This window comes from Patagioenas fasciata, chromosome 2 (genome assembly GCF_037038585.1).
Source record: "Patagioenas fasciata isolate bPatFas1 chromosome 2, bPatFas1.hap1, whole genome shotgun sequence".
NCBI classification, from domain to species: Eukaryota; Metazoa; Chordata; class Aves; order Columbiformes; family Columbidae; genus Patagioenas; species Patagioenas fasciata.
In genome coordinates this window covers 165,528,426-165,546,691 of record NC_092521.1, presented here as the reverse complement: position 1 = coordinate 165,546,691, position 18,266 = coordinate 165,528,426, and the positions used below count along the sequence as shown (strand labels likewise).

At 38.6% G+C, this 18,266-nt stretch overlaps 1 protein-coding gene across 12 annotated transcripts in view; it reads right to left on the bottom strand.

Annotated features, from left to right (window-relative positions):
- ADCYAP1R1 (ADCYAP receptor type I) overlaps positions 1–18,266 on the bottom strand; it is a 155,490-nt gene that overhangs the window by 107,789 nt on the left and 29,435 nt on the right. For 11 of the 12 annotated variants that reach the window (XM_065830008.2, XM_071805382.1, XM_071805375.1 and 8 more), the window contains one exon: positions 14,599–14,766. In XM_065830008.2, coding sequence (XP_065686080.1) covers positions 14,599–14,649 — 51 coding nt within the window. In that variant the 5' untranslated portion in view covers positions 14,650–14,766. Of the gene's footprint in view, positions 1–14,598; positions 14,767–15,523; positions 15,544–18,266 lie in introns of those variants that run through there. The other variant, XM_071805378.1, reaches the window with a different exon arrangement.

The window sequence follows — 18,266 nt, the reverse complement described above, 5'->3', positions numbered from 1 at the left end:
CTGATTGCTTTGCTTGATTTGGTATGAGGATAGTTAAACTGCACATAGACTGTCCATGAGACAATCATGTGGGTAGGAGAGAGGTGGGACCCAGACGCTGCTCTAATTACTCTGTTAGCAGAATAATATGCATACAGCAATGAATTTATCACATGTGCACTGTTCATGAGGTGTCAGAAAATCCTACCAGTGACTATACTATATTTCATGAGCCAAACCTCAAACAGGTTTCAAGTTCAGATGCAGGAGGTGTTACAAAATAACATAGCAAAATTACTAGAAAACTAAACAAAACAACAAAACACAGCATCAGATGACATACCCTCTCTCAGATTTGTATTTTACTCTATCACTGCAGGGTATGATTTGATTTAAGGAGGGACAATGTGTGGTGATAGAGATAGCCTTCTTCTAAGAACAGATCTCCCCCTTAAAGGGTGACTTCATTCCAAATAAACCTGCAGGACTTGGATGTATTTCAGACCCTGACAGATAAGCCACAGGTCTCACTTTCAGAGCCTTGTCATGACCCAGATTCTGCTCCAGCATTTTCTGCTCCATTGCTATACAGAAATTTGCTCAGATAAGGGATGTATTACTAAATAAGAGCAGATTCAGGATTTTATTATCCTCATGGTACATGTCCTGTTGTTCTCAGCCCCAACAACATGCAGGAGGCATCTTAAGTGTTAAGCCAGTCACGTCCTCTGGCAGGTACAAGGACGTTCTTGATGCAGAACTGGGTGGTACTGGGGCTGTGATCACAGAATCACAGAATGTTAGGGATTGGAAGGGACCTCAAAAGATCATCTAATCCAGATGTTTCAGCTGTGCTGTTTGCAGCTGACTGCAATGCGCAGACATTTGAGACTCAGAATCTTTTGCATATTTAAACAAGAGACAATTCTTTAGTGTCACCAAAACAAGATTAAAAAAAACCAAACACAACAAACAAACAAAAATGAAACAAACAAAAAACAAACAAACAAAAAAACAACAAAAAACAAACCAACCAAACAAAAAAACCACACTAAAGCCCAAGCGTTTTAGGTTACTACTCGACACTAAAGATAATAAGTCCTGGCTGATGCGTTCAAGCATCTCTTCCCAAATTTAATTTGCTAAATGGGTAGAAGCATCAATAAACTTGCATCCTGGAGAAAAAAAGGTATTCTTCTGGGGTATTTATGAATGCCATATTTAATAGGGTCCTTCTATGTTGACTAAGGGAGTCTAATATTATGTGTTTGGGCTTGAAAATCCTGGATCCTACTTCATCTGTGACAATGACTGTGACAATGACTGATCCTACTTCATCTGTGACAATGACAGTTGATGTCCCTGTAGCACCTTTTATGCCCCAGTGTGGTTGTCCTCACACACACACCTTGGTCGATGCCGACCATCACCTCCCTCTGCCCCATCCTGGGCCATGGTGGTTACGATCACATACACCTTCCCCCTGTTTGAGGGAGAAGGACGAGTAAGACCTGCAGTCAATAGACAGGATCCTCAGTCAACCACGTTCCCCAAGCCCAGAGAAGCTTCTGGAATGTTCTCATAATGACCACAGCTCAGGTCTGTCCTGGATATAAAATGGGGTCCCTGCCAAAGACCCCCTGTGAGTGGTCTTCTCAGAACAGTGGGACTGTGATAAGAGGCCTCCCCTTGGAGTGGGACACCATCTAAGGAGACTTTCTGGAGATGAGAGTCCTCACCTCATCCTTGGTGAGTGATTATTTCTCCTGAATATATCCTTGAATGAGACCTTGTTGCCAACCTGGCCAAGCCATTATTTCTTCAGGGTACTCTTGAGGGAGAGAGGCTTCTCCTTGGAATGAGTGCGTGCAGGCTGTAGATCATCATTCTTGTGTGGTTGTATGGTAACATTATCCCCAACTGCAATATTGAACCTGCAGTTTATTAAATGTTGTTGGAGGGTTGACTGATTTTGGGATAACTGCACCCTTTGCTTATCATTGGTTTTGGTCTGTCATCTGGTTTTGCTTTCAATTGTGAATTAAAGTTGGTTTAAGCTATCATCTACTTGGAGTTGATTTGGAGGGCTCCCATGGGGAAACCAGATTTTGCCTATATATTTAACAGTGGCAGCTGCTGAAATCCACGCAATACATGAAATATGGCCTCAGAAAAGAGGCTTTGCACAGAGTTCATATGTCTGTCTGTTCCTCAATTGTTGTTCTTAGGCAGAAGCCTCAGAAAAGGTTGTTGCTCAGGTTTGGATGAATTTCCCCACATGAATGCCTGCACAGGACCTGAAGTGACCAGAATTCCTCAGTTATTAACTTTAACATCTTTATTTTCAGCTCCTACTCATATCCTTTCCTTCCAAAAAGTTAATTTATCTTCTGCTAATGTATTTCTACCTCCAGAAAGAAAAATCACTTCCACTATGTATACTATTTTTACTCTCAAGGAGTGCAGGACCTTATTTCCACCCTGCAGCCATATACGTGCAATAGAATAAAGATGTGCAAAGCATTTCCTCTAAGGTTAATGGTCTGAATTTTCATAACTCCACTTATTTCCAAAGTTGTGATACGACATACAACAAAAAGAGGTGTAGCTCTGAGCCCTTGAAATCGTAGCATTAAATTGCAGTAATCTTTAAATTTAATTCAGATTGAAGTTAATAGAAAGATCGTTTCCTTTTCCATGGAGAAAGGTAGGGTCAGAAATGGGGGCAGCTATTTTAGATTGCTTTGATTTTCCTGCTACCTGAAGAAAACATTAACATACATAAATACTGTATGTCTAATACACACTGAAGAGAGAGAAAAAGACAAGATTCCTCTGCCATGAGAACAAATTGCTGTGATACTTAAGGTAAACAGAGACTTGAAAGCAAAACTGGTGGAACCTATCTTATATTGTCCCTTGTGAGCTATTGTGGGTGACTCCAATATATGACAGATGTCATTCATTTGATCCTCAGGATTACTGTGTTCAGAATTTCTACATTACATCTTTGACAACAGATATAGATATAGATATTCCACTTATGAAAAAAATAAACAGAATAACACCCACTGCCCCCAAATGCAAGCACTTTCTTTTTACTTATTGTTACATTACATTAAACTCAGGATTCCATTCTTCCATAATTTTGATGGTGTGATTCCACAATGGCATCTGGCAGCTTCTGCACCTGTTTGATGTTTTGTTTTTGGTTTTTTTCCTAAAGCCATGAACACAGCTGGAAGATCGTCACTTCACATTGCTCAATATCCAAAAACCTCCCATTGTAAGCAGTGCCATGCAGTGGGAGCTGAGCTCAGTACAAGATGACCTGCCTCTCAAATATTGTCATTCACAAGGTGTTATTTTGAATTTCATTAACAGAGTTACAGGAAAATTCTGTAGACACAAAAGGGGAAAGAAAAGCCAAATTTCGATCTTTGTGTTCTGTAATAAAATATCTGCAGAATGTTGTAACAAATAGGTTACAGTGTGAAAATCAAAGCAAAATAAACCTTATCATTTCTGGTCGCTATCTACTCCTTTTATTCACACAAAAATCCCTAAGAGTTTAAAATGCAGCTAGTAAACAGCTGGATAAACAGGAAAAAAATAAGCTCCTGTGAAGCGGAGAAGGAATAAGTATGTCAATGCAGACATGAAGGCATTCATCACATGAAGATTTATGTGGGACCTCACACCAGTGATGGAAAATCAGGAGGCACTGGGCTGTGCCTTGGCCACCCCCATCTGTGCTTGTCCAGACCACTCAGGGTACGTGGCTGCTATGCGCTATCAGCACATGTATATGGATATCATGGGTGAGAATAAACTCTATACTAGACCATGTAAAAGGAAATGTGAGAGAAAAAGTCAGAGAAAGAGACAGAGAAGATGCTTGATCACCTCAGCAAAATGAACTGATGAAATAAAGTTGCGTTTCACTCAGACACAACTAGTGAATTTACTTATGGGTCGAGCTGCAATACAGAGCCCATTATTTTATTTATATATATATATTTTTTTTCCAGGTTAGTGGTCTCAGAATGTCTGAAATCCAAGTGTCTGACAGAACTGCTTAACCCTGGAAAGATCTCCAGGCAACTCACCAGTGCGTTTCTCCACAGTGCAGCACTGATATTAACCAAATTCCTCACATCTCACACATCTTGCTTTTGGTACCTTCCCTCTAATACTTGAGCATACCTTGGCGTTATGTCGATTTATCTTTTCCACACTTTTTAGAGACAGGGTTGTGCATTTGGTCTCATTATTTGATACAAAGAGAAGTGAGAAACAAGAAGCTGCAGCATTCCTCAAATCAGGCACTAATCTGGGGTTTTAAAAGCACTTCAAAGCTCTTGTGCCTTAGGTTCTGCTCTAATTGGCAGTGATCCTGAACTGCCAGATACCTGAATTGGCTGTTAGATTTAAAATAAATGAATAAATAAAGCTGACAAGTTTTGTGAGTGGTAGCACAAGGCTTTAGTCATCGATCATGTGGATTAGTGTCTCCTAGATGAGCTCCTGTTTGGATACTCTGCTGTCTAACAAGGCTTAAGCTTAACTTGAAGTTTATTTTTCTGCAGGGAGTTAGCATTATCTCTATCTTTGCCTAAATATTATCATGAAACAGTCAGAAAATTAATTTGCCTGAGAATGTGGTCCTCATTTCAAATTTAGTTGAAACCACCCATAGCATTCAGGATTTTGGGGAGGTATTACTAGATAACCAGGAGGAATGGAAAAATAAATACATACACACAGATGTGATCACATTAGTCTACTTTCCTTAGGGTATCAAAGGCCTTCCAGCATCTTACAGTCCATTCTCACCAATATTGCCTACCTGTACAGAATGTGTGGCTTTCCTGGAGCTGTTTTGGAAATGGAATATGCAAGGGAATGTCTACAGCTGTGGCCAGTTATGGGGAGAATAGTCATTTAATTTTGATGGCAAAGCAGATAGACTGAAAACATGCAGTGAAATTCAACTGTTATTTTAAATTAGCATATGATTTGTTCAACTGGTGTTTCTGCATTAGTTCAGACATAAGAGACAACACATGATGGCCGAAAAGGTTTAGATTTTGCACATCTGTATTGCTGGAAGAGAAATTAAAATGGGCTAGCTTAGCCTGTAATTGCATGAGAATTTCATTTCTATTGCAATGCAAAAATGACATGTATTTTGTTATGCTTTTTAAGTAATGGAGTAAATAATCATAAAACCTGCTAACAGAGATATAATAACTAAAACCAGCTCAGCCAGAGGGCAGCAAGAAAAAAGCACTATTTTAATATTTGTGGGGAAGTAAACAAATTTATACGCTTGAGCTTCAGAGTATCTCTAATCTTATCCAAATATGCCTTTTGCATTATCAGTTATCTGGCAAGCCCTTAGAAAACAACAAAGCTAAAATAAAGATCTAAACCAGTTTTATGTCAAAATATGTAACATGCTCAGATGTGGCTGTCATATAAGAATAATTTTAAAAAAATATATATCTCTGTACTTTCCCTTCCCTAATCTGCAAATACCAGTAGGTCAAATTATTGATGTACTTTTTTAGGATTCTTCAAACAATCAAATCACCAGCCTGTATTTGGCTTCAATAACCCCTGAATAACACACGTTTGCCACAGATGCTGAGTCAGAGTGAGATTGTAGGACAAAAAGCATTTGAAACAAGTACACAGAAGCTAAAGTGCTTTCTTTTTCCATCAAAAATTCTTAGAGAATTAGTAAGAATTTGGGATTCTAAAATAAGCCAACTGAGCAACGTTGCACAGAAAAGGACATTGCATTAATGTGTTACATGGAAGGCCAGGAACAGCAAAATCTTTATCACTTTGCAATCCTCAACAGAATTTTTCAGCATAAGTGTACATATATATATATATAAATATATTGGAATTGTGAGTGCTTACAAAAGCTGGGAAACCATAAAAGTCACCAACTAACATAAATGAAATTTGGCTGAAAGATTATTTCCCTGCAAGGAACAACATGTTAATTAAGTTTACAGTCTAAACTATATTGATAGAAAACAAACAAACGAAAAGGCATCATTTTTTCCTTTTTAAAAAGAAGGAGAAGAGCGATCAAGTTCTTCCTTTCTATACAGTAAGTCTTGTTTGAAAACAGTATTTGTTTAGAAATGTTATTTTGCAAAATAAAAGGGGGAAAGTGGTGGAAATTGAGATTAAATTATTTAACTTTAACAAAAGGAGTAAGTCTATCAAAGTACTATAAAATATTTTTTTTTAGAGTTACTATGTGGGGAAAATGTGTTTCCTGTTATCTCGAAAATGGGTCTTCCTTCTTATTTTAAAGATCTCAAAGCATTTAATAGTATGCATTTTTCTTTTTTCTACTGCAGACACAATGATCCATTGGCATCTGCCCTCACTCATACAGGAACACACACACAATATTCGATTTTGAAAACATCTTCCAGGACAGGTAGTAAACAGCATTTGTGATAACACTACAAACCACCTTACGAAGAGGAGTCCCAAGATGTTCGTAATGCACAGCAATCAAGTGGGCAACAGAGTCTTACTGACATCTATTCATCATCCACATGACTTTCATAAAATATAACATACAGCTCAATAAAGATGAGATTTCTAAAAACTAAAAAGACAAAGTCTAGTCTAAGCTAATTTTTAATGACCCTGCAGTAAGGAGAGCACTAGGGGGGTTTAGGATGAGTTATATCAATGTCTAGAGGTTCCTGTCCCTTGTCAGTGACTGTAGAAGCATCATTAGTACATATTAGTAAAAGTTAATATCTCAGCCTGGACATCCAGCATGTAGATGATTAAATACTGGCCTAAGTTCATTTCCTGACATCAGTTAGGTACCCAATACAGCTCTAACATGCACAGGAAAATACAGATGCACGTCCCATCCATTAAGAAGGTGATGTTCTCTGTTTTGGGGCACAACTAACATTATATGGCATGGAATAAATATATCACAGAGATTACCATATTTTACTACAGAAGGGGACCCACATCTCCCACATTCTCACTTCTAAGTGATTTCCACATGGGAAAAAAAAAAAATCTGAGAGAAACTCAATTTTCTTTTCAGGGGAATGAGCACAATCTAGCCTGGAGTAAGCTATTCACCCTTTGCCCAGAAAAACAAAGAGGGTTTTGTTGAGTTGGGTTCTGTGCCCTTGGGGACTGCAATGATAACAACACTCAGGCTTTACGGTTGGCAGTGTTTTTTAATGGGCCTCATAGATTTTGATTAAATAGCCATGTCTCTATTGCTTTGAAAAAGCAGCCCTGGAAGCAGCCTGAAGCACTGTGTGCTCTGCTTTGTGTCTACTTCCTAACCCTATGGTTATTGCATAGGCAACCTCTGGATGGTTCATCTGGAGAGCTTTGTGGTGTGCAACCCAGGAGCAAGCACTGATCCTGTGTGCTCCCCCAGGCAGGCTTACAGCAGAGCTACTTGATCCTCAGGAAGACCCCAGCTCTTGCCATAGGACACACATTCACTCCACAAAGCAGGAGAATTTATTTCACAGAAGAAATTATTTATTATGAGCTGTGGCAGTTGCACACAGCCTGATAAGGTCCATGGCTTTAAATAAGATGGTTGATGGCTCTTTAGCACCTTTTGTGCCCCATCATGGTTGTTCTCACCCTGACTGATGATGACAACCATGTCCTGTCCCTCCAAGGGTATGGTGACTCTGGTCACATAAACTTTCCCCTGGCTGGGAGGCTAGGAGGGATAAGACCCATGGTCAATAAACAGGGTCCCCATCCAGTGAGGTGCTCCAGGCCCAGAAGCTTCTGGACCATGCTTGTAATCACCACAGCTCAGATCTGATCAGGTTATCAAATGAAGACCGTACCAAAGACCAATTTTTGAGTGGGCTTCTTGGAGCAGTGGGACCATGGTTGGAGCCCTCCTGTTTAAGGAGACTTCCTGGGATTGAGAGCCCTCGCCTTTTCCTCGGTGAGTGATTATTTTTGCTGGATATATCCTTGAGCGAACCCTTGCCACATACTGGGCAGGCAATTATTTCTTCGGGGTGCCTTTGAGTGAGAGAGGCTTCTCTTTGGAGTGAGTGCGTGCAGACTGTAGATCATCATTCTTGTGTGTTTGTAAGGTAACAATATCCCCAACTGGAATAGCGAACCTGCAGTTTATTAAATGTTTTCAGAGTGCTGACTGATTTTGGATTACCTCTTGGCTGCTTCCATCATTTGGTTTAGGTCTGTTGTTTGGTTTTGGTTTCAGTTGCAAATTAATTTAAGCTCATTATTTGCTAGGAGTCATTTTAGGGTGCCCTCACAGCACAAGCCACGGTGAGAGGGGTGGGAAAGCATAAAGAAGACCAAATCCCTAACAATGCCATGACGTAAATGTGTTTTTTTGCGTATTCTTTTCCTCTCTTCCTGCTCTTTTTCTTCAGTTTCTCCCTTACATTTAATATGCTTTGGTTCTGCATCACAGCTATCTCTTCAAGCTGACTCCACAGTTAACCTTCTTAGGCTGCTGACGCAGCAAACCCAAGGAGAAGCAAGCTAGCAGCACACTTGCTAGAAGCTTGAATAATATCCCTCCAGGTGCTGGATATTAATATCTAAGCAACATGAAAAATCACTGATTCTGATTTTTTTTTTAATGGGTTCCTTTTCTAAAATATATATATATATATATTAATTTCCCAATTTATTATTTGACTGCTCATCCAATGCTTCTCCAAGCTCATGAATACAAAACCAGCAGGGAAAAGAATCATGTTAATGCCCCTTAAATCAGTGTTGTCATCATATTATTTACCTGTCACACAAATTCTTACTACTAGCAGAGGGCAAAAAAGTGAACACATTAATGTAGGGCAACTATATTCTGCTTTGTAACCTGTTGTCATGTGTTTCTAAGACCTAGAAATCTTGCCTTCTTAAATAAGCAAAGTTGCATGTACGTATATGTGTTTTTTGCATAGCGCTGTGAACCACAGGGTGGTAGAATATGTTTATTTCTAGACTTTCTTTTTTTTTTGGTTTTCATTAATGTTTTGTGCAAATAGGCTTAATTAGCTCAAAAGCATTTCAATCAAGTGTGTCTTTCTTTAACTTCTGCAATAACCATAACTGGCACCTGATATGCCCAGTGTGGGATTACAAGTGCCAGTCTAATAGAGAGAGCACCAACACAACATTGAGGTCTCCCACCAGCTTCAAGCATCTTAGGAGTGTCAGCATGTTGGGGCTTTCTCAGAAAAACCCAGGGACTTATCAGTATCTCAAGAGAGCTATGAAGTTGGTGAAGGGTTTGGAGGGGAAGCCGTATGAGGAGCGGCTGAAGTCACTTGGTTTGTTCAGGTTGGAGAAGAGGAGACTGAGGGGAGAGCTCATGGTGGTTACAGCTCCTCACAAGGGGAGCAGGAGGAGCAGGGCTGAGCTCTTCTCTTTAGTGGCCAACAACAGAACTCCAGGCAATGTTAGGAAGATGTGCCAGGGGAGGTTTAGGTTGGACATGAGGAAAGGTTCTTCACCCAGAGGGTGCTGGACACTGGAACAGGCTCCCCAGGGAGGTGTCACAGCCCCAAGCCTGACAGTGTTCAAGAAGAGACTGGACAACGTCCTCAGACACATGGTGTGAACTGTGGGGTTGTCCTGTGCAGGGACAGCAGTTGGACTCCATGATCCTTGTGGGTCCCTTCCAACTCAGGATGTTCTATGATTTAGGAGATATCACCCTGAGATATCTATTCCTCTATCACTCTCTGTAAGTACCTATTCCACCCAGCTGACAGCCCAAGGACCACCTGGAACCCAGGACCTTAATTTTTGTGCCTCTGAAAGGTGCCTGAATTTTGTTGGTATCAAGGAGACTGTTACTGTTCTACAACATTGATTTTCTCAGGTGCTTTTTGTGATACACCTTACCAGAATTTCTGAACCTTCCCTTTGAAACTACCTTACCCAGTATTATAGATCCTGAGACTTTTTTTTTTAATTACTTTTTTAAAAACAAGCATAGGCTTTTAAGAGGTTGTTATATTCTGATTTCCCCCAGCACCATCTCATTATATCAAAAAAGAAAAGCTATAGCAGCAGTAACGTCTTGGCTAGCTGAGTTTTTTCTCCTCTGGAAAACATTCACAGCAGTTCCCTATCTATATTTCTATAAGTTTCTATTTGGATTACATAAGTAACAGGGAAGTCCCATATAATTGCGCATTATTTTAAAGACGGTTGCAATCCTACAGAGAACTTGACTTCTCTAACAGGGTTATGAGACATTACAAATCATAAGGCAAATAAAATCATTAAAAACTGTCTCATTAAGCCCTGTATGGAAAAAATGGGTTGCTTAAGGAGCAGGGACCAACACAACCATCTATATTTGTGCCTGAGGAACCTCATATTTGGGCTGCGGCAGAAAATGAATGCTATAACAAACATAGCAGGGTTGGAGAGAAACTAGTTGAACAGTGTGTCTGAATACACTGTCTCTCATCTTTAAAAAATGACGGAGACGGAAATGTAGATGATCCTATTTGAACAGAGCCTGGCACTGGAAGTGACAGCTAGAGATGAATAATGGAGGATACAGACAGCTCTCTGCTCCGGAGACTGCACACATCCTTAAAAGATTGAGAAATATTATCCCCTTCAATAAGCAGGGTCTGAGCAAACAGGTCTAGTTTCTGTCTTCGCCTCTTAATGAATTGCTAAAACATAATCAGATCAAGGTTTTCATTCTCTGATCTGTGAGATGTTGTCTACGCATCCAAATCTGTATTTGCCCACATGACTCTCATACACTTCAATGTTGGTATAAAAAAGGCATCACTTACACCTTTGTTTTCCATCTTTTCTTCTTTTTAAAGGAAGTCAGTGAATGTTTGCCAGCTAATAAAGCACTACAAATAATATCTTATAGTTTGAAACATTGAAGTTTAGCAACATTAAAAATGCATCCACAAGAAATTCCGAATATTAACCAAAGAAATACATCTGATTGAATTATTACAGACAGTTAGAACACCTGCATTGCAGTTACATTTAAAATTCAGTTCATATACTAAGCCAACATTGAGTCATGAATTTCATTGTTTCTCAAGTACATTTGGAACCAGACAAAGGAAGAATGGTTTAGGATCCTATCTCCTCAATAATTTTATGATGACTTGTGTTAATATTTCCTATAAAAATCAAGCCCACTGCTATCACAGATGAACAAAACGAGAAATCAATCAAAATGGCAGTGAAAATGGATTCAAAACAAAAAAAATAGGTAAGATGAAGAAAACTGATGTACAAATAAAAGATGTTCAGAGAAAACAAATAAAAGTATGAGAGTGGCTGAAAAGAAGCGGCTAGCTAATAAAAAGCAGATTAAAACCAGCTAAAATAACAACACAGACATTTAAAGCTAGGAAAGCACTTAAAATGGGGAAATAATAAAGCTCAAGGATTACTCTACAAGGCCCAGCAGGTATCATGATTCTAGATCCTGCCTTCAATTCCAAGTGATTAATAAGAAGGTGAAATGTCTTTGTGATAGGCAGATGCAGAATAGCCTGTTACACACATGAAAATTCTAACCACGCTGGTCTCTGACAATTAGAATTGGCTTAACATTCCCATTTCTAATTATTTATTAGCATATTATTTTCTTGTTGTCTGGTATGAATCTATATTCAAGGTCACCTCAAATTTTCTCTTAATACCCTTTGTCCTTTTTTTTGCTTTTTCTTAACCTGTTTATAAATGCAGACTTTAGTCTGTGTGCTTTGGTTTTCTGCGGATACAACGGGTCTGCATATTGGTGAAGCCAATACGCCACATTCGAGCAGGTGTACAGATTCAGGAGCTAATGCAGCCACATGGACTGTGAGGGATGGAGATGTGTGGCACTAAATGGGGATAAAACCCAGCTGCTGAGAACAGGAGTTCTCCTTGAGAGTAATTGGACATTTCTTGAGCGGTACCAGTTGTGTTTGGAGAAAAGCGATGTAAAATATTTTTTCCAGGAACTTTTAGGATGCTAGGATGACATTCAGATTTACTCTAATTATTTTAAAAGTCACATCCACTCCCTTGGTAGAAAATCTTAAAATCTGCATGACAGAAAAACACCGATTTGAGGACATCAGCACAGTACATTGGGGGTGGTTTGAAGAGAATGTGTGTGTCCCAAAGGAGAGAAAATTTGCTAGCACAAGCATTACAAAGGAGTCTCAGCAAAGGAAGAACCATAAATAACATTATATCGTTCCTGAACTTCAGTCTATGAAAATAATATTACAAATAATATTATATTGTATTAATTACATTGCGTTATATGGGATATAACAAGGAATTAATACCATCCACAAATTACAATACAATATCTGTTGCAGACATAAGTCGATTCACTGACCAAAGAAGTGAGTGTGCAAAGACACAAGTTAATGTGTGTAAAATCATTAACTTCAGTATCTGAGCTCCTCCAAGAAACTACAGTAAATCTTGCACTCATAAACATTTCAGAAACACAATATATCAAAGCATATTTGTTCTTATTAGCTCTGGTTTGCCTCATTGTATTTCATTAGAGAGCTGTTCTTTCCAAAAGCTGGAGCTGATCACTAATTATCCAGCTCAGCAATCACATTTATGTCCTGAAATACTAGGAATTGGAAATTTGCTGTCCTTCTGCATTTGCCAGGAAGGTCATTCATCTGAAAGCTCAAGAGATATATTCAGTCACATTTATTTCCCTTAATTGAAATTGTTCACCTCTTAATAAGGAGACACTTTACTGTCCCAAGATGAACACCAAAAATCTTGAAACATTGAGGATCATCAGTCATTTTAAAAAATGCATTTTGCCTTTCAATTCATATGACCATTGAATTAATTTTGTTCCAGTCTGAAAAATATGTTCCCATATTCAGGAATTCAGCAGCTCTACCAATCAGCGTTCCAGTCTCACCTGGTGTAGAATGGATCTCATCAACACTTAGAGTGGAGGAAACACTGAGGCTGTCCTAGGCTTAGATGCAAGATGAGAGCTACTAAGAGACTGAGACATGAAAGTTGTCATTTCTGGGTCTCAAACCAGACGCAACAAGGTGTGTTTATGTAATCCAATATATGTCTAAAACCACAGCATCTGAATTTGAGTTAACCTCATTTTATAGTCAAGGAATCTCATACTAACATAAACATCTAAAACAGGTTAAATGTTGGAGGTTTTTTCCCTCCCCAATAGCTTAGTGGAAGTCTAGCTTAACTGTTTCAGAGATAAACGAAACATCCTCACTTGGTTAATAACTAATACTTTCTACCTGACCAGAAAGCCTAGGCAACAGTCAGAAGAGTCATGCACCAGAAGAAAATTCAAACACCAACTATTTGTATGGTAAGGGACTATATTATTTGGACTAACAGAAGTATATCACCAGTTCCAATCCTATTTTATAGAATTTAGTTGAATAATGCTACATTTCCGATATGCAGTCAGTTCAAATTGTCTCTAAATAAAGACCAAAGATTAAAGAATGTGTATTTCTGTGTGCCAAAATAAATACAAGCCCTGCATGTGGATCGCAATATATTGTTAAAGTCACACAGTCAACATACATGAGCAAGAAACTCAGTGAAAACTGTTAAAAAGTACTCCGGTCACATCGGTATCATATTAAATAGTTCTTATTTAAAATAAAAACAAAATATATGTCAAGAATGGTTTTAAATATCTGGCTATTAAAGTGCAGTAATGCGAGAATAGCTATATATTAAGCAATTGTAAAGCATTTGCATGGAAGTTATAAAAGGCTATTAATAAGAACAAGATAGAGGATTTAAATACTGTTGCTGTTTGTCACAGTATCCCTCTGTGCAATGTTTCTCAAAAAGTAATGAAAAGCAAAGTTATAATCAACAGTCTAGCAAAAAACTGAGCTGAAATGCAAGATGAGTTTATTATAGGGATTGTATATTGTTCCCCACAAAGTGAAAAAAACGTGCTTTATTCAGTGGTCTTACGGCATTTATGTGCAACTAGATACAGCCACAATGGGAAGGGGAACAATGGGTAGGAATAGAGTTACAATCCCCAGACGTGTTAAGACTGAGTGATTCATAGGATGGCATGTTATTTAGTAAATAAAGATTTATGGTGAAAATAAACCCCTGTAATCTTCATAAGGAGTCCAAGATCTCCAGAGAAGTGGTGATAGAGTTTGAGTGCCTGTATCTTTAGAGGTTCACTCGTATGGTGTCTTGAAATTCGGCATCTGAAATTGTTGGCATTCAAAAGCACTGGCTGAAATATCTCAAGGCTTAGGTTTTACGGGGCTGATGGGGATCTACAATTTTATCTCCTCTGCCTGGAAAAAATAATCTTAAGCCAATGGATTTGAAACAGACGACCCAGGAATTGACTTGCCCTTCTACAGGACAAGTTGTCATCATAGTTCTATTGCATCCATGAAGGAGGTTGTAAAAGTCTTAATATAAACCTATGAGGCCACACAGAAAAAGTCAGAATCTGTGTCAACAACAGATCCTTCACTTTTAGCAAGTGCTGGCTTTGAGAATATGTATTTAAATTGGTACAATGCAAATAAAAATATCTTTCCTTACCATGGGAAGCAATACGCAGGTGAAGAAGCAGATCTTCCAAATGGTGTCCATGTTCTCTCTTAATTTTGATTTTCAGTCAAATTTTGCTTTTTAACACTAGTTTTAAGGCTGAAGCACACACCGTCTGCAGATCTTTTTGTTGAGGTCTTCAAATCAGGGCTCAGATCTCTGCAGTGAAAAAAGGAAAATGATTTTAAATACTGCAAACATAAACAGAATGAAAAATATATGGACAGAAAAGAGAGAGCCCAAGATTTAACTGTGGGTTGCACATACTAGAGATCAACTATATTTGCCTGGATTGCAGCTATTATAGATGGTCTTTCACACTTAATATAAAGCCAAAGAACATGTCTGAAAGACATGTATCATAGAAACTACTGAAATGGTTTATATAGCTACAAAGACCTAAATTGTACCCAAAGGAAAAGGTAGGATGGTTATTTTGAATGAGAAAAAGGACCTGTCTGCTGCATTTCTGAAGTCGTGATTTTCAGTAGTCTCTCAAAAGCACAACTGCCTGGGTTTTTTTTGGAGACTATATGACATCATGATTTACTCCCAGAGGTCACCTGTCCATGACCAGAGTTGCTAATAACCGATAGCTTTTTGTGAACTCAGCAATAGGGGTACAAAGCAATGAATTATACTGTTCATCCATGACATCAGATGGGATTGAGCTATATGGATGAAAGCATCATGCATATCTGTGACTTCCATCGCTTGGTCTCTGCCAAGGAGCTAGACAGGAGGTCAGGACATCAACAGAATTTTTTACGTGACACTAGTTCTGTCCTAGCACCTCCTGCCATAACCAAGTGTTCAAAAATTCCCATTCAGTCCATCCCATGATCATTCCTCAGACAGTTTTTCACTCAAGAGAACCTCTCTGTCTCAATCTTTGGCTGGATGCAATCCTCATTACCTTTGAAAACACAATCCTGCTTCAGATTGATACCTTGGTGACACGGAGGTCTTGTTTCATGCCCTAGGTACAAGAAGGCTTTTAGCATGGAGATATACTTTCATTTTCTTTCCCCAGTTGTCCATCACTTGAGACAGACCCCCTTCATCTTATCTCCACCCTACAGACCTGATTCTTCCAAAGATAAGCTCAGCCAAATGTCCGCTGGTAACGACTACAGCAGTTTAGGTGCAACCTCTCGGCTTAGGATGGCATGAGAGTTTAGCCCCATAGGCATGATCTCTGCCACATCAGTTTGTCTCAGAGCCAGAGAATCATCTCTCATCTGCTTTATTTCCAAATGTAAATTAAGTCTTTGCATGCTGAGACCCCTTTTAAAATCTTCTTGTCTGATCTAGGTTTCCTACACATCACCACCTACCACCTCCGTGGGCACAAACACATCTGACACATCTTCACAACTAGAGAAGTGTTATAATAGAACGGGTAAGCAAATGTTTGAAAGAAGAGAAAGAAAAAAATGAAAAAGAAAATAATCATAGTTAATAACAAATCAAGGATACAGGACACACAAACAATCAGAGAAAGAATAAAGCACGGGTATATTGGAAAATCATTTAAATTATCAGAGAGAATGTGAGGAAATGTAACAAAGAAGAAAAGACTGAAAATACAACAGACTGGAGACAGAAAGCAAATAAAAGAATGACAAAGGCAAATGCAAAATGACTTTTTCAACCAGGGGAAACTCAATTCTTATGCTGATTGCAACATACTGTCAAAGACATCAACATCTAGAAAGGAGTCTTTCAATTAAAAAAAGCTAAAAAGGAGAATTAAGCTCTTCCTAAATCTTTGTCTTCTTTGTCCAGATCTTGACTAAATGGAGAACAATGATTCATAAAATTCCCTCTAAACTGATCTGCTTTCTTCCATCCTCATTCGATCAGTCACTCTTGCTCTGCTCTGGTACTGAATTTAATTACTTAACTGTATTTCTGATGGTTTATCAAATAATGAGGGACTGATAAGATCTCAGCTGAGCAGGACAGCAAACATCCATGGTGACATTCAGCACTGAGGAGTTGGAAAAAGAAAGTCACTCCATTAACAGAACCAACGGAAAACCAGACAGATGCATTAGCAGACATTGGATTTTAAATTATTTCTTGATAATTTGCACTCCTGTGTGTAGGCCTGTCCAGAAAGGCCCGAGACTGTTATGCATATTGAATTCTGTCCTTGGATTCTGCCACTGTAATGCATCAGAAATACAATTTAAATACAACTGAAGGGTGGAAGATGGCTGAGTAAGTCAGTAGACAGATACCCTGTGGTGAAGTAGTAACCCTTATAATACACTCCTTGCAATATTTGAAGACTCAGTTTTATTTTAATCCGGCATTCACTAGGTTTAAGGAGTGGACAGTGGATGTTTTCTGTTTTATCTAAGTTTCAACGGAACTTCTAAAGAGGTGACCAGATCATCTGCAAATCATTTCCTTGCCTTTCTTTCACATTTTGCAGAGGAAGTAAAAAAATCTACTTCATTTTTGCCTTCAAGGTCGTCATGGAAACCTGCATCAAAAACTGGACTGAGGCTTTCATATTGTCCACAGAGACCCAAATATTTATTAGGTAATAAGAACTAACAGTTCTGTGAACTTATGCCCCGGACTTGCAGAAGAATCTCTATATATGGTTCAGCAGCTCCTAGCATGTATGATATACATAGGTGAAGAGTCCACCTATTACCAATAAAAGTCTAGTCACCTCATAAACAGGTATTACCAGCTATATTTTACTATAAAAATGAGCATTTTTAAAATAGGGGCAATGACTATAAAGCATTTCTATTTCCATTCATACTGGGGAAAAAAAGAATAAATATAGAATTTGAAAGGAAGCTTGAATTATCATATTGTCTTTTGATGTCACTGATAGCCAAATCCTGTAATTCCATTAGTAAATTAGAGATGCTGGTGCTTCATGTTGTTGTTTTATCTGCATTTGCTACTGTAATTAAAATCAATGAAGTCAGAATAGCCAACAGTATGGGGGCTACACCCTTAAAGGAAAAAAATACTGTTCCCCAGAATAACAAAATCTTTAAACATCTTTGGTAAAACAGAAGTGTCAGAGAATCTGAAAATCACTTGATTGTTACTAAAATGGAATGAGAGATCCTAGAAGGGCTTCTACTTCAACACATGACAAAAAAACCCTTGTTTTGGTCAGCTAATGACTTAAGACAGCAATTCATCATCTCTGAAGGTGGATTTATTTGATCACTTTCAGCAGATACTTCGTGTAACTTAGTGGAGAATCACAAGTACTTCAAGGGTAGGTTGGAAAAGCTCCAGTAAAATGTCTTCTGCTACAAGTGCCCATTTCTTTCCCTTATCTAAAAGCTTAGCTCATATGTGGATGATGTTATGGGGGCCTAAAACCTGGTGAGGAGAACGGCACTGTAAGAAGATTTTAAGTGCCAAGTGCACAACACGATGTCAGCAACCAACAGAAACAGGTACTGAGTCCTTTCCAAGAAGGACGTGCCTACACCCAGCGAGGCATAAAAGAATCACTGCTTAAAAGATCAAACCTCATCTTCTCAAGTAATGGGTGGAATTGTTATATAGCACGTCAGAGTGTACCCATGTAAGATAAATGAGATTTTTTTAGTGACTTCACAAGGCAGTCATGAGCTGTTCTTGAGATCTCACCCAAAAGAAAGAAACAACCT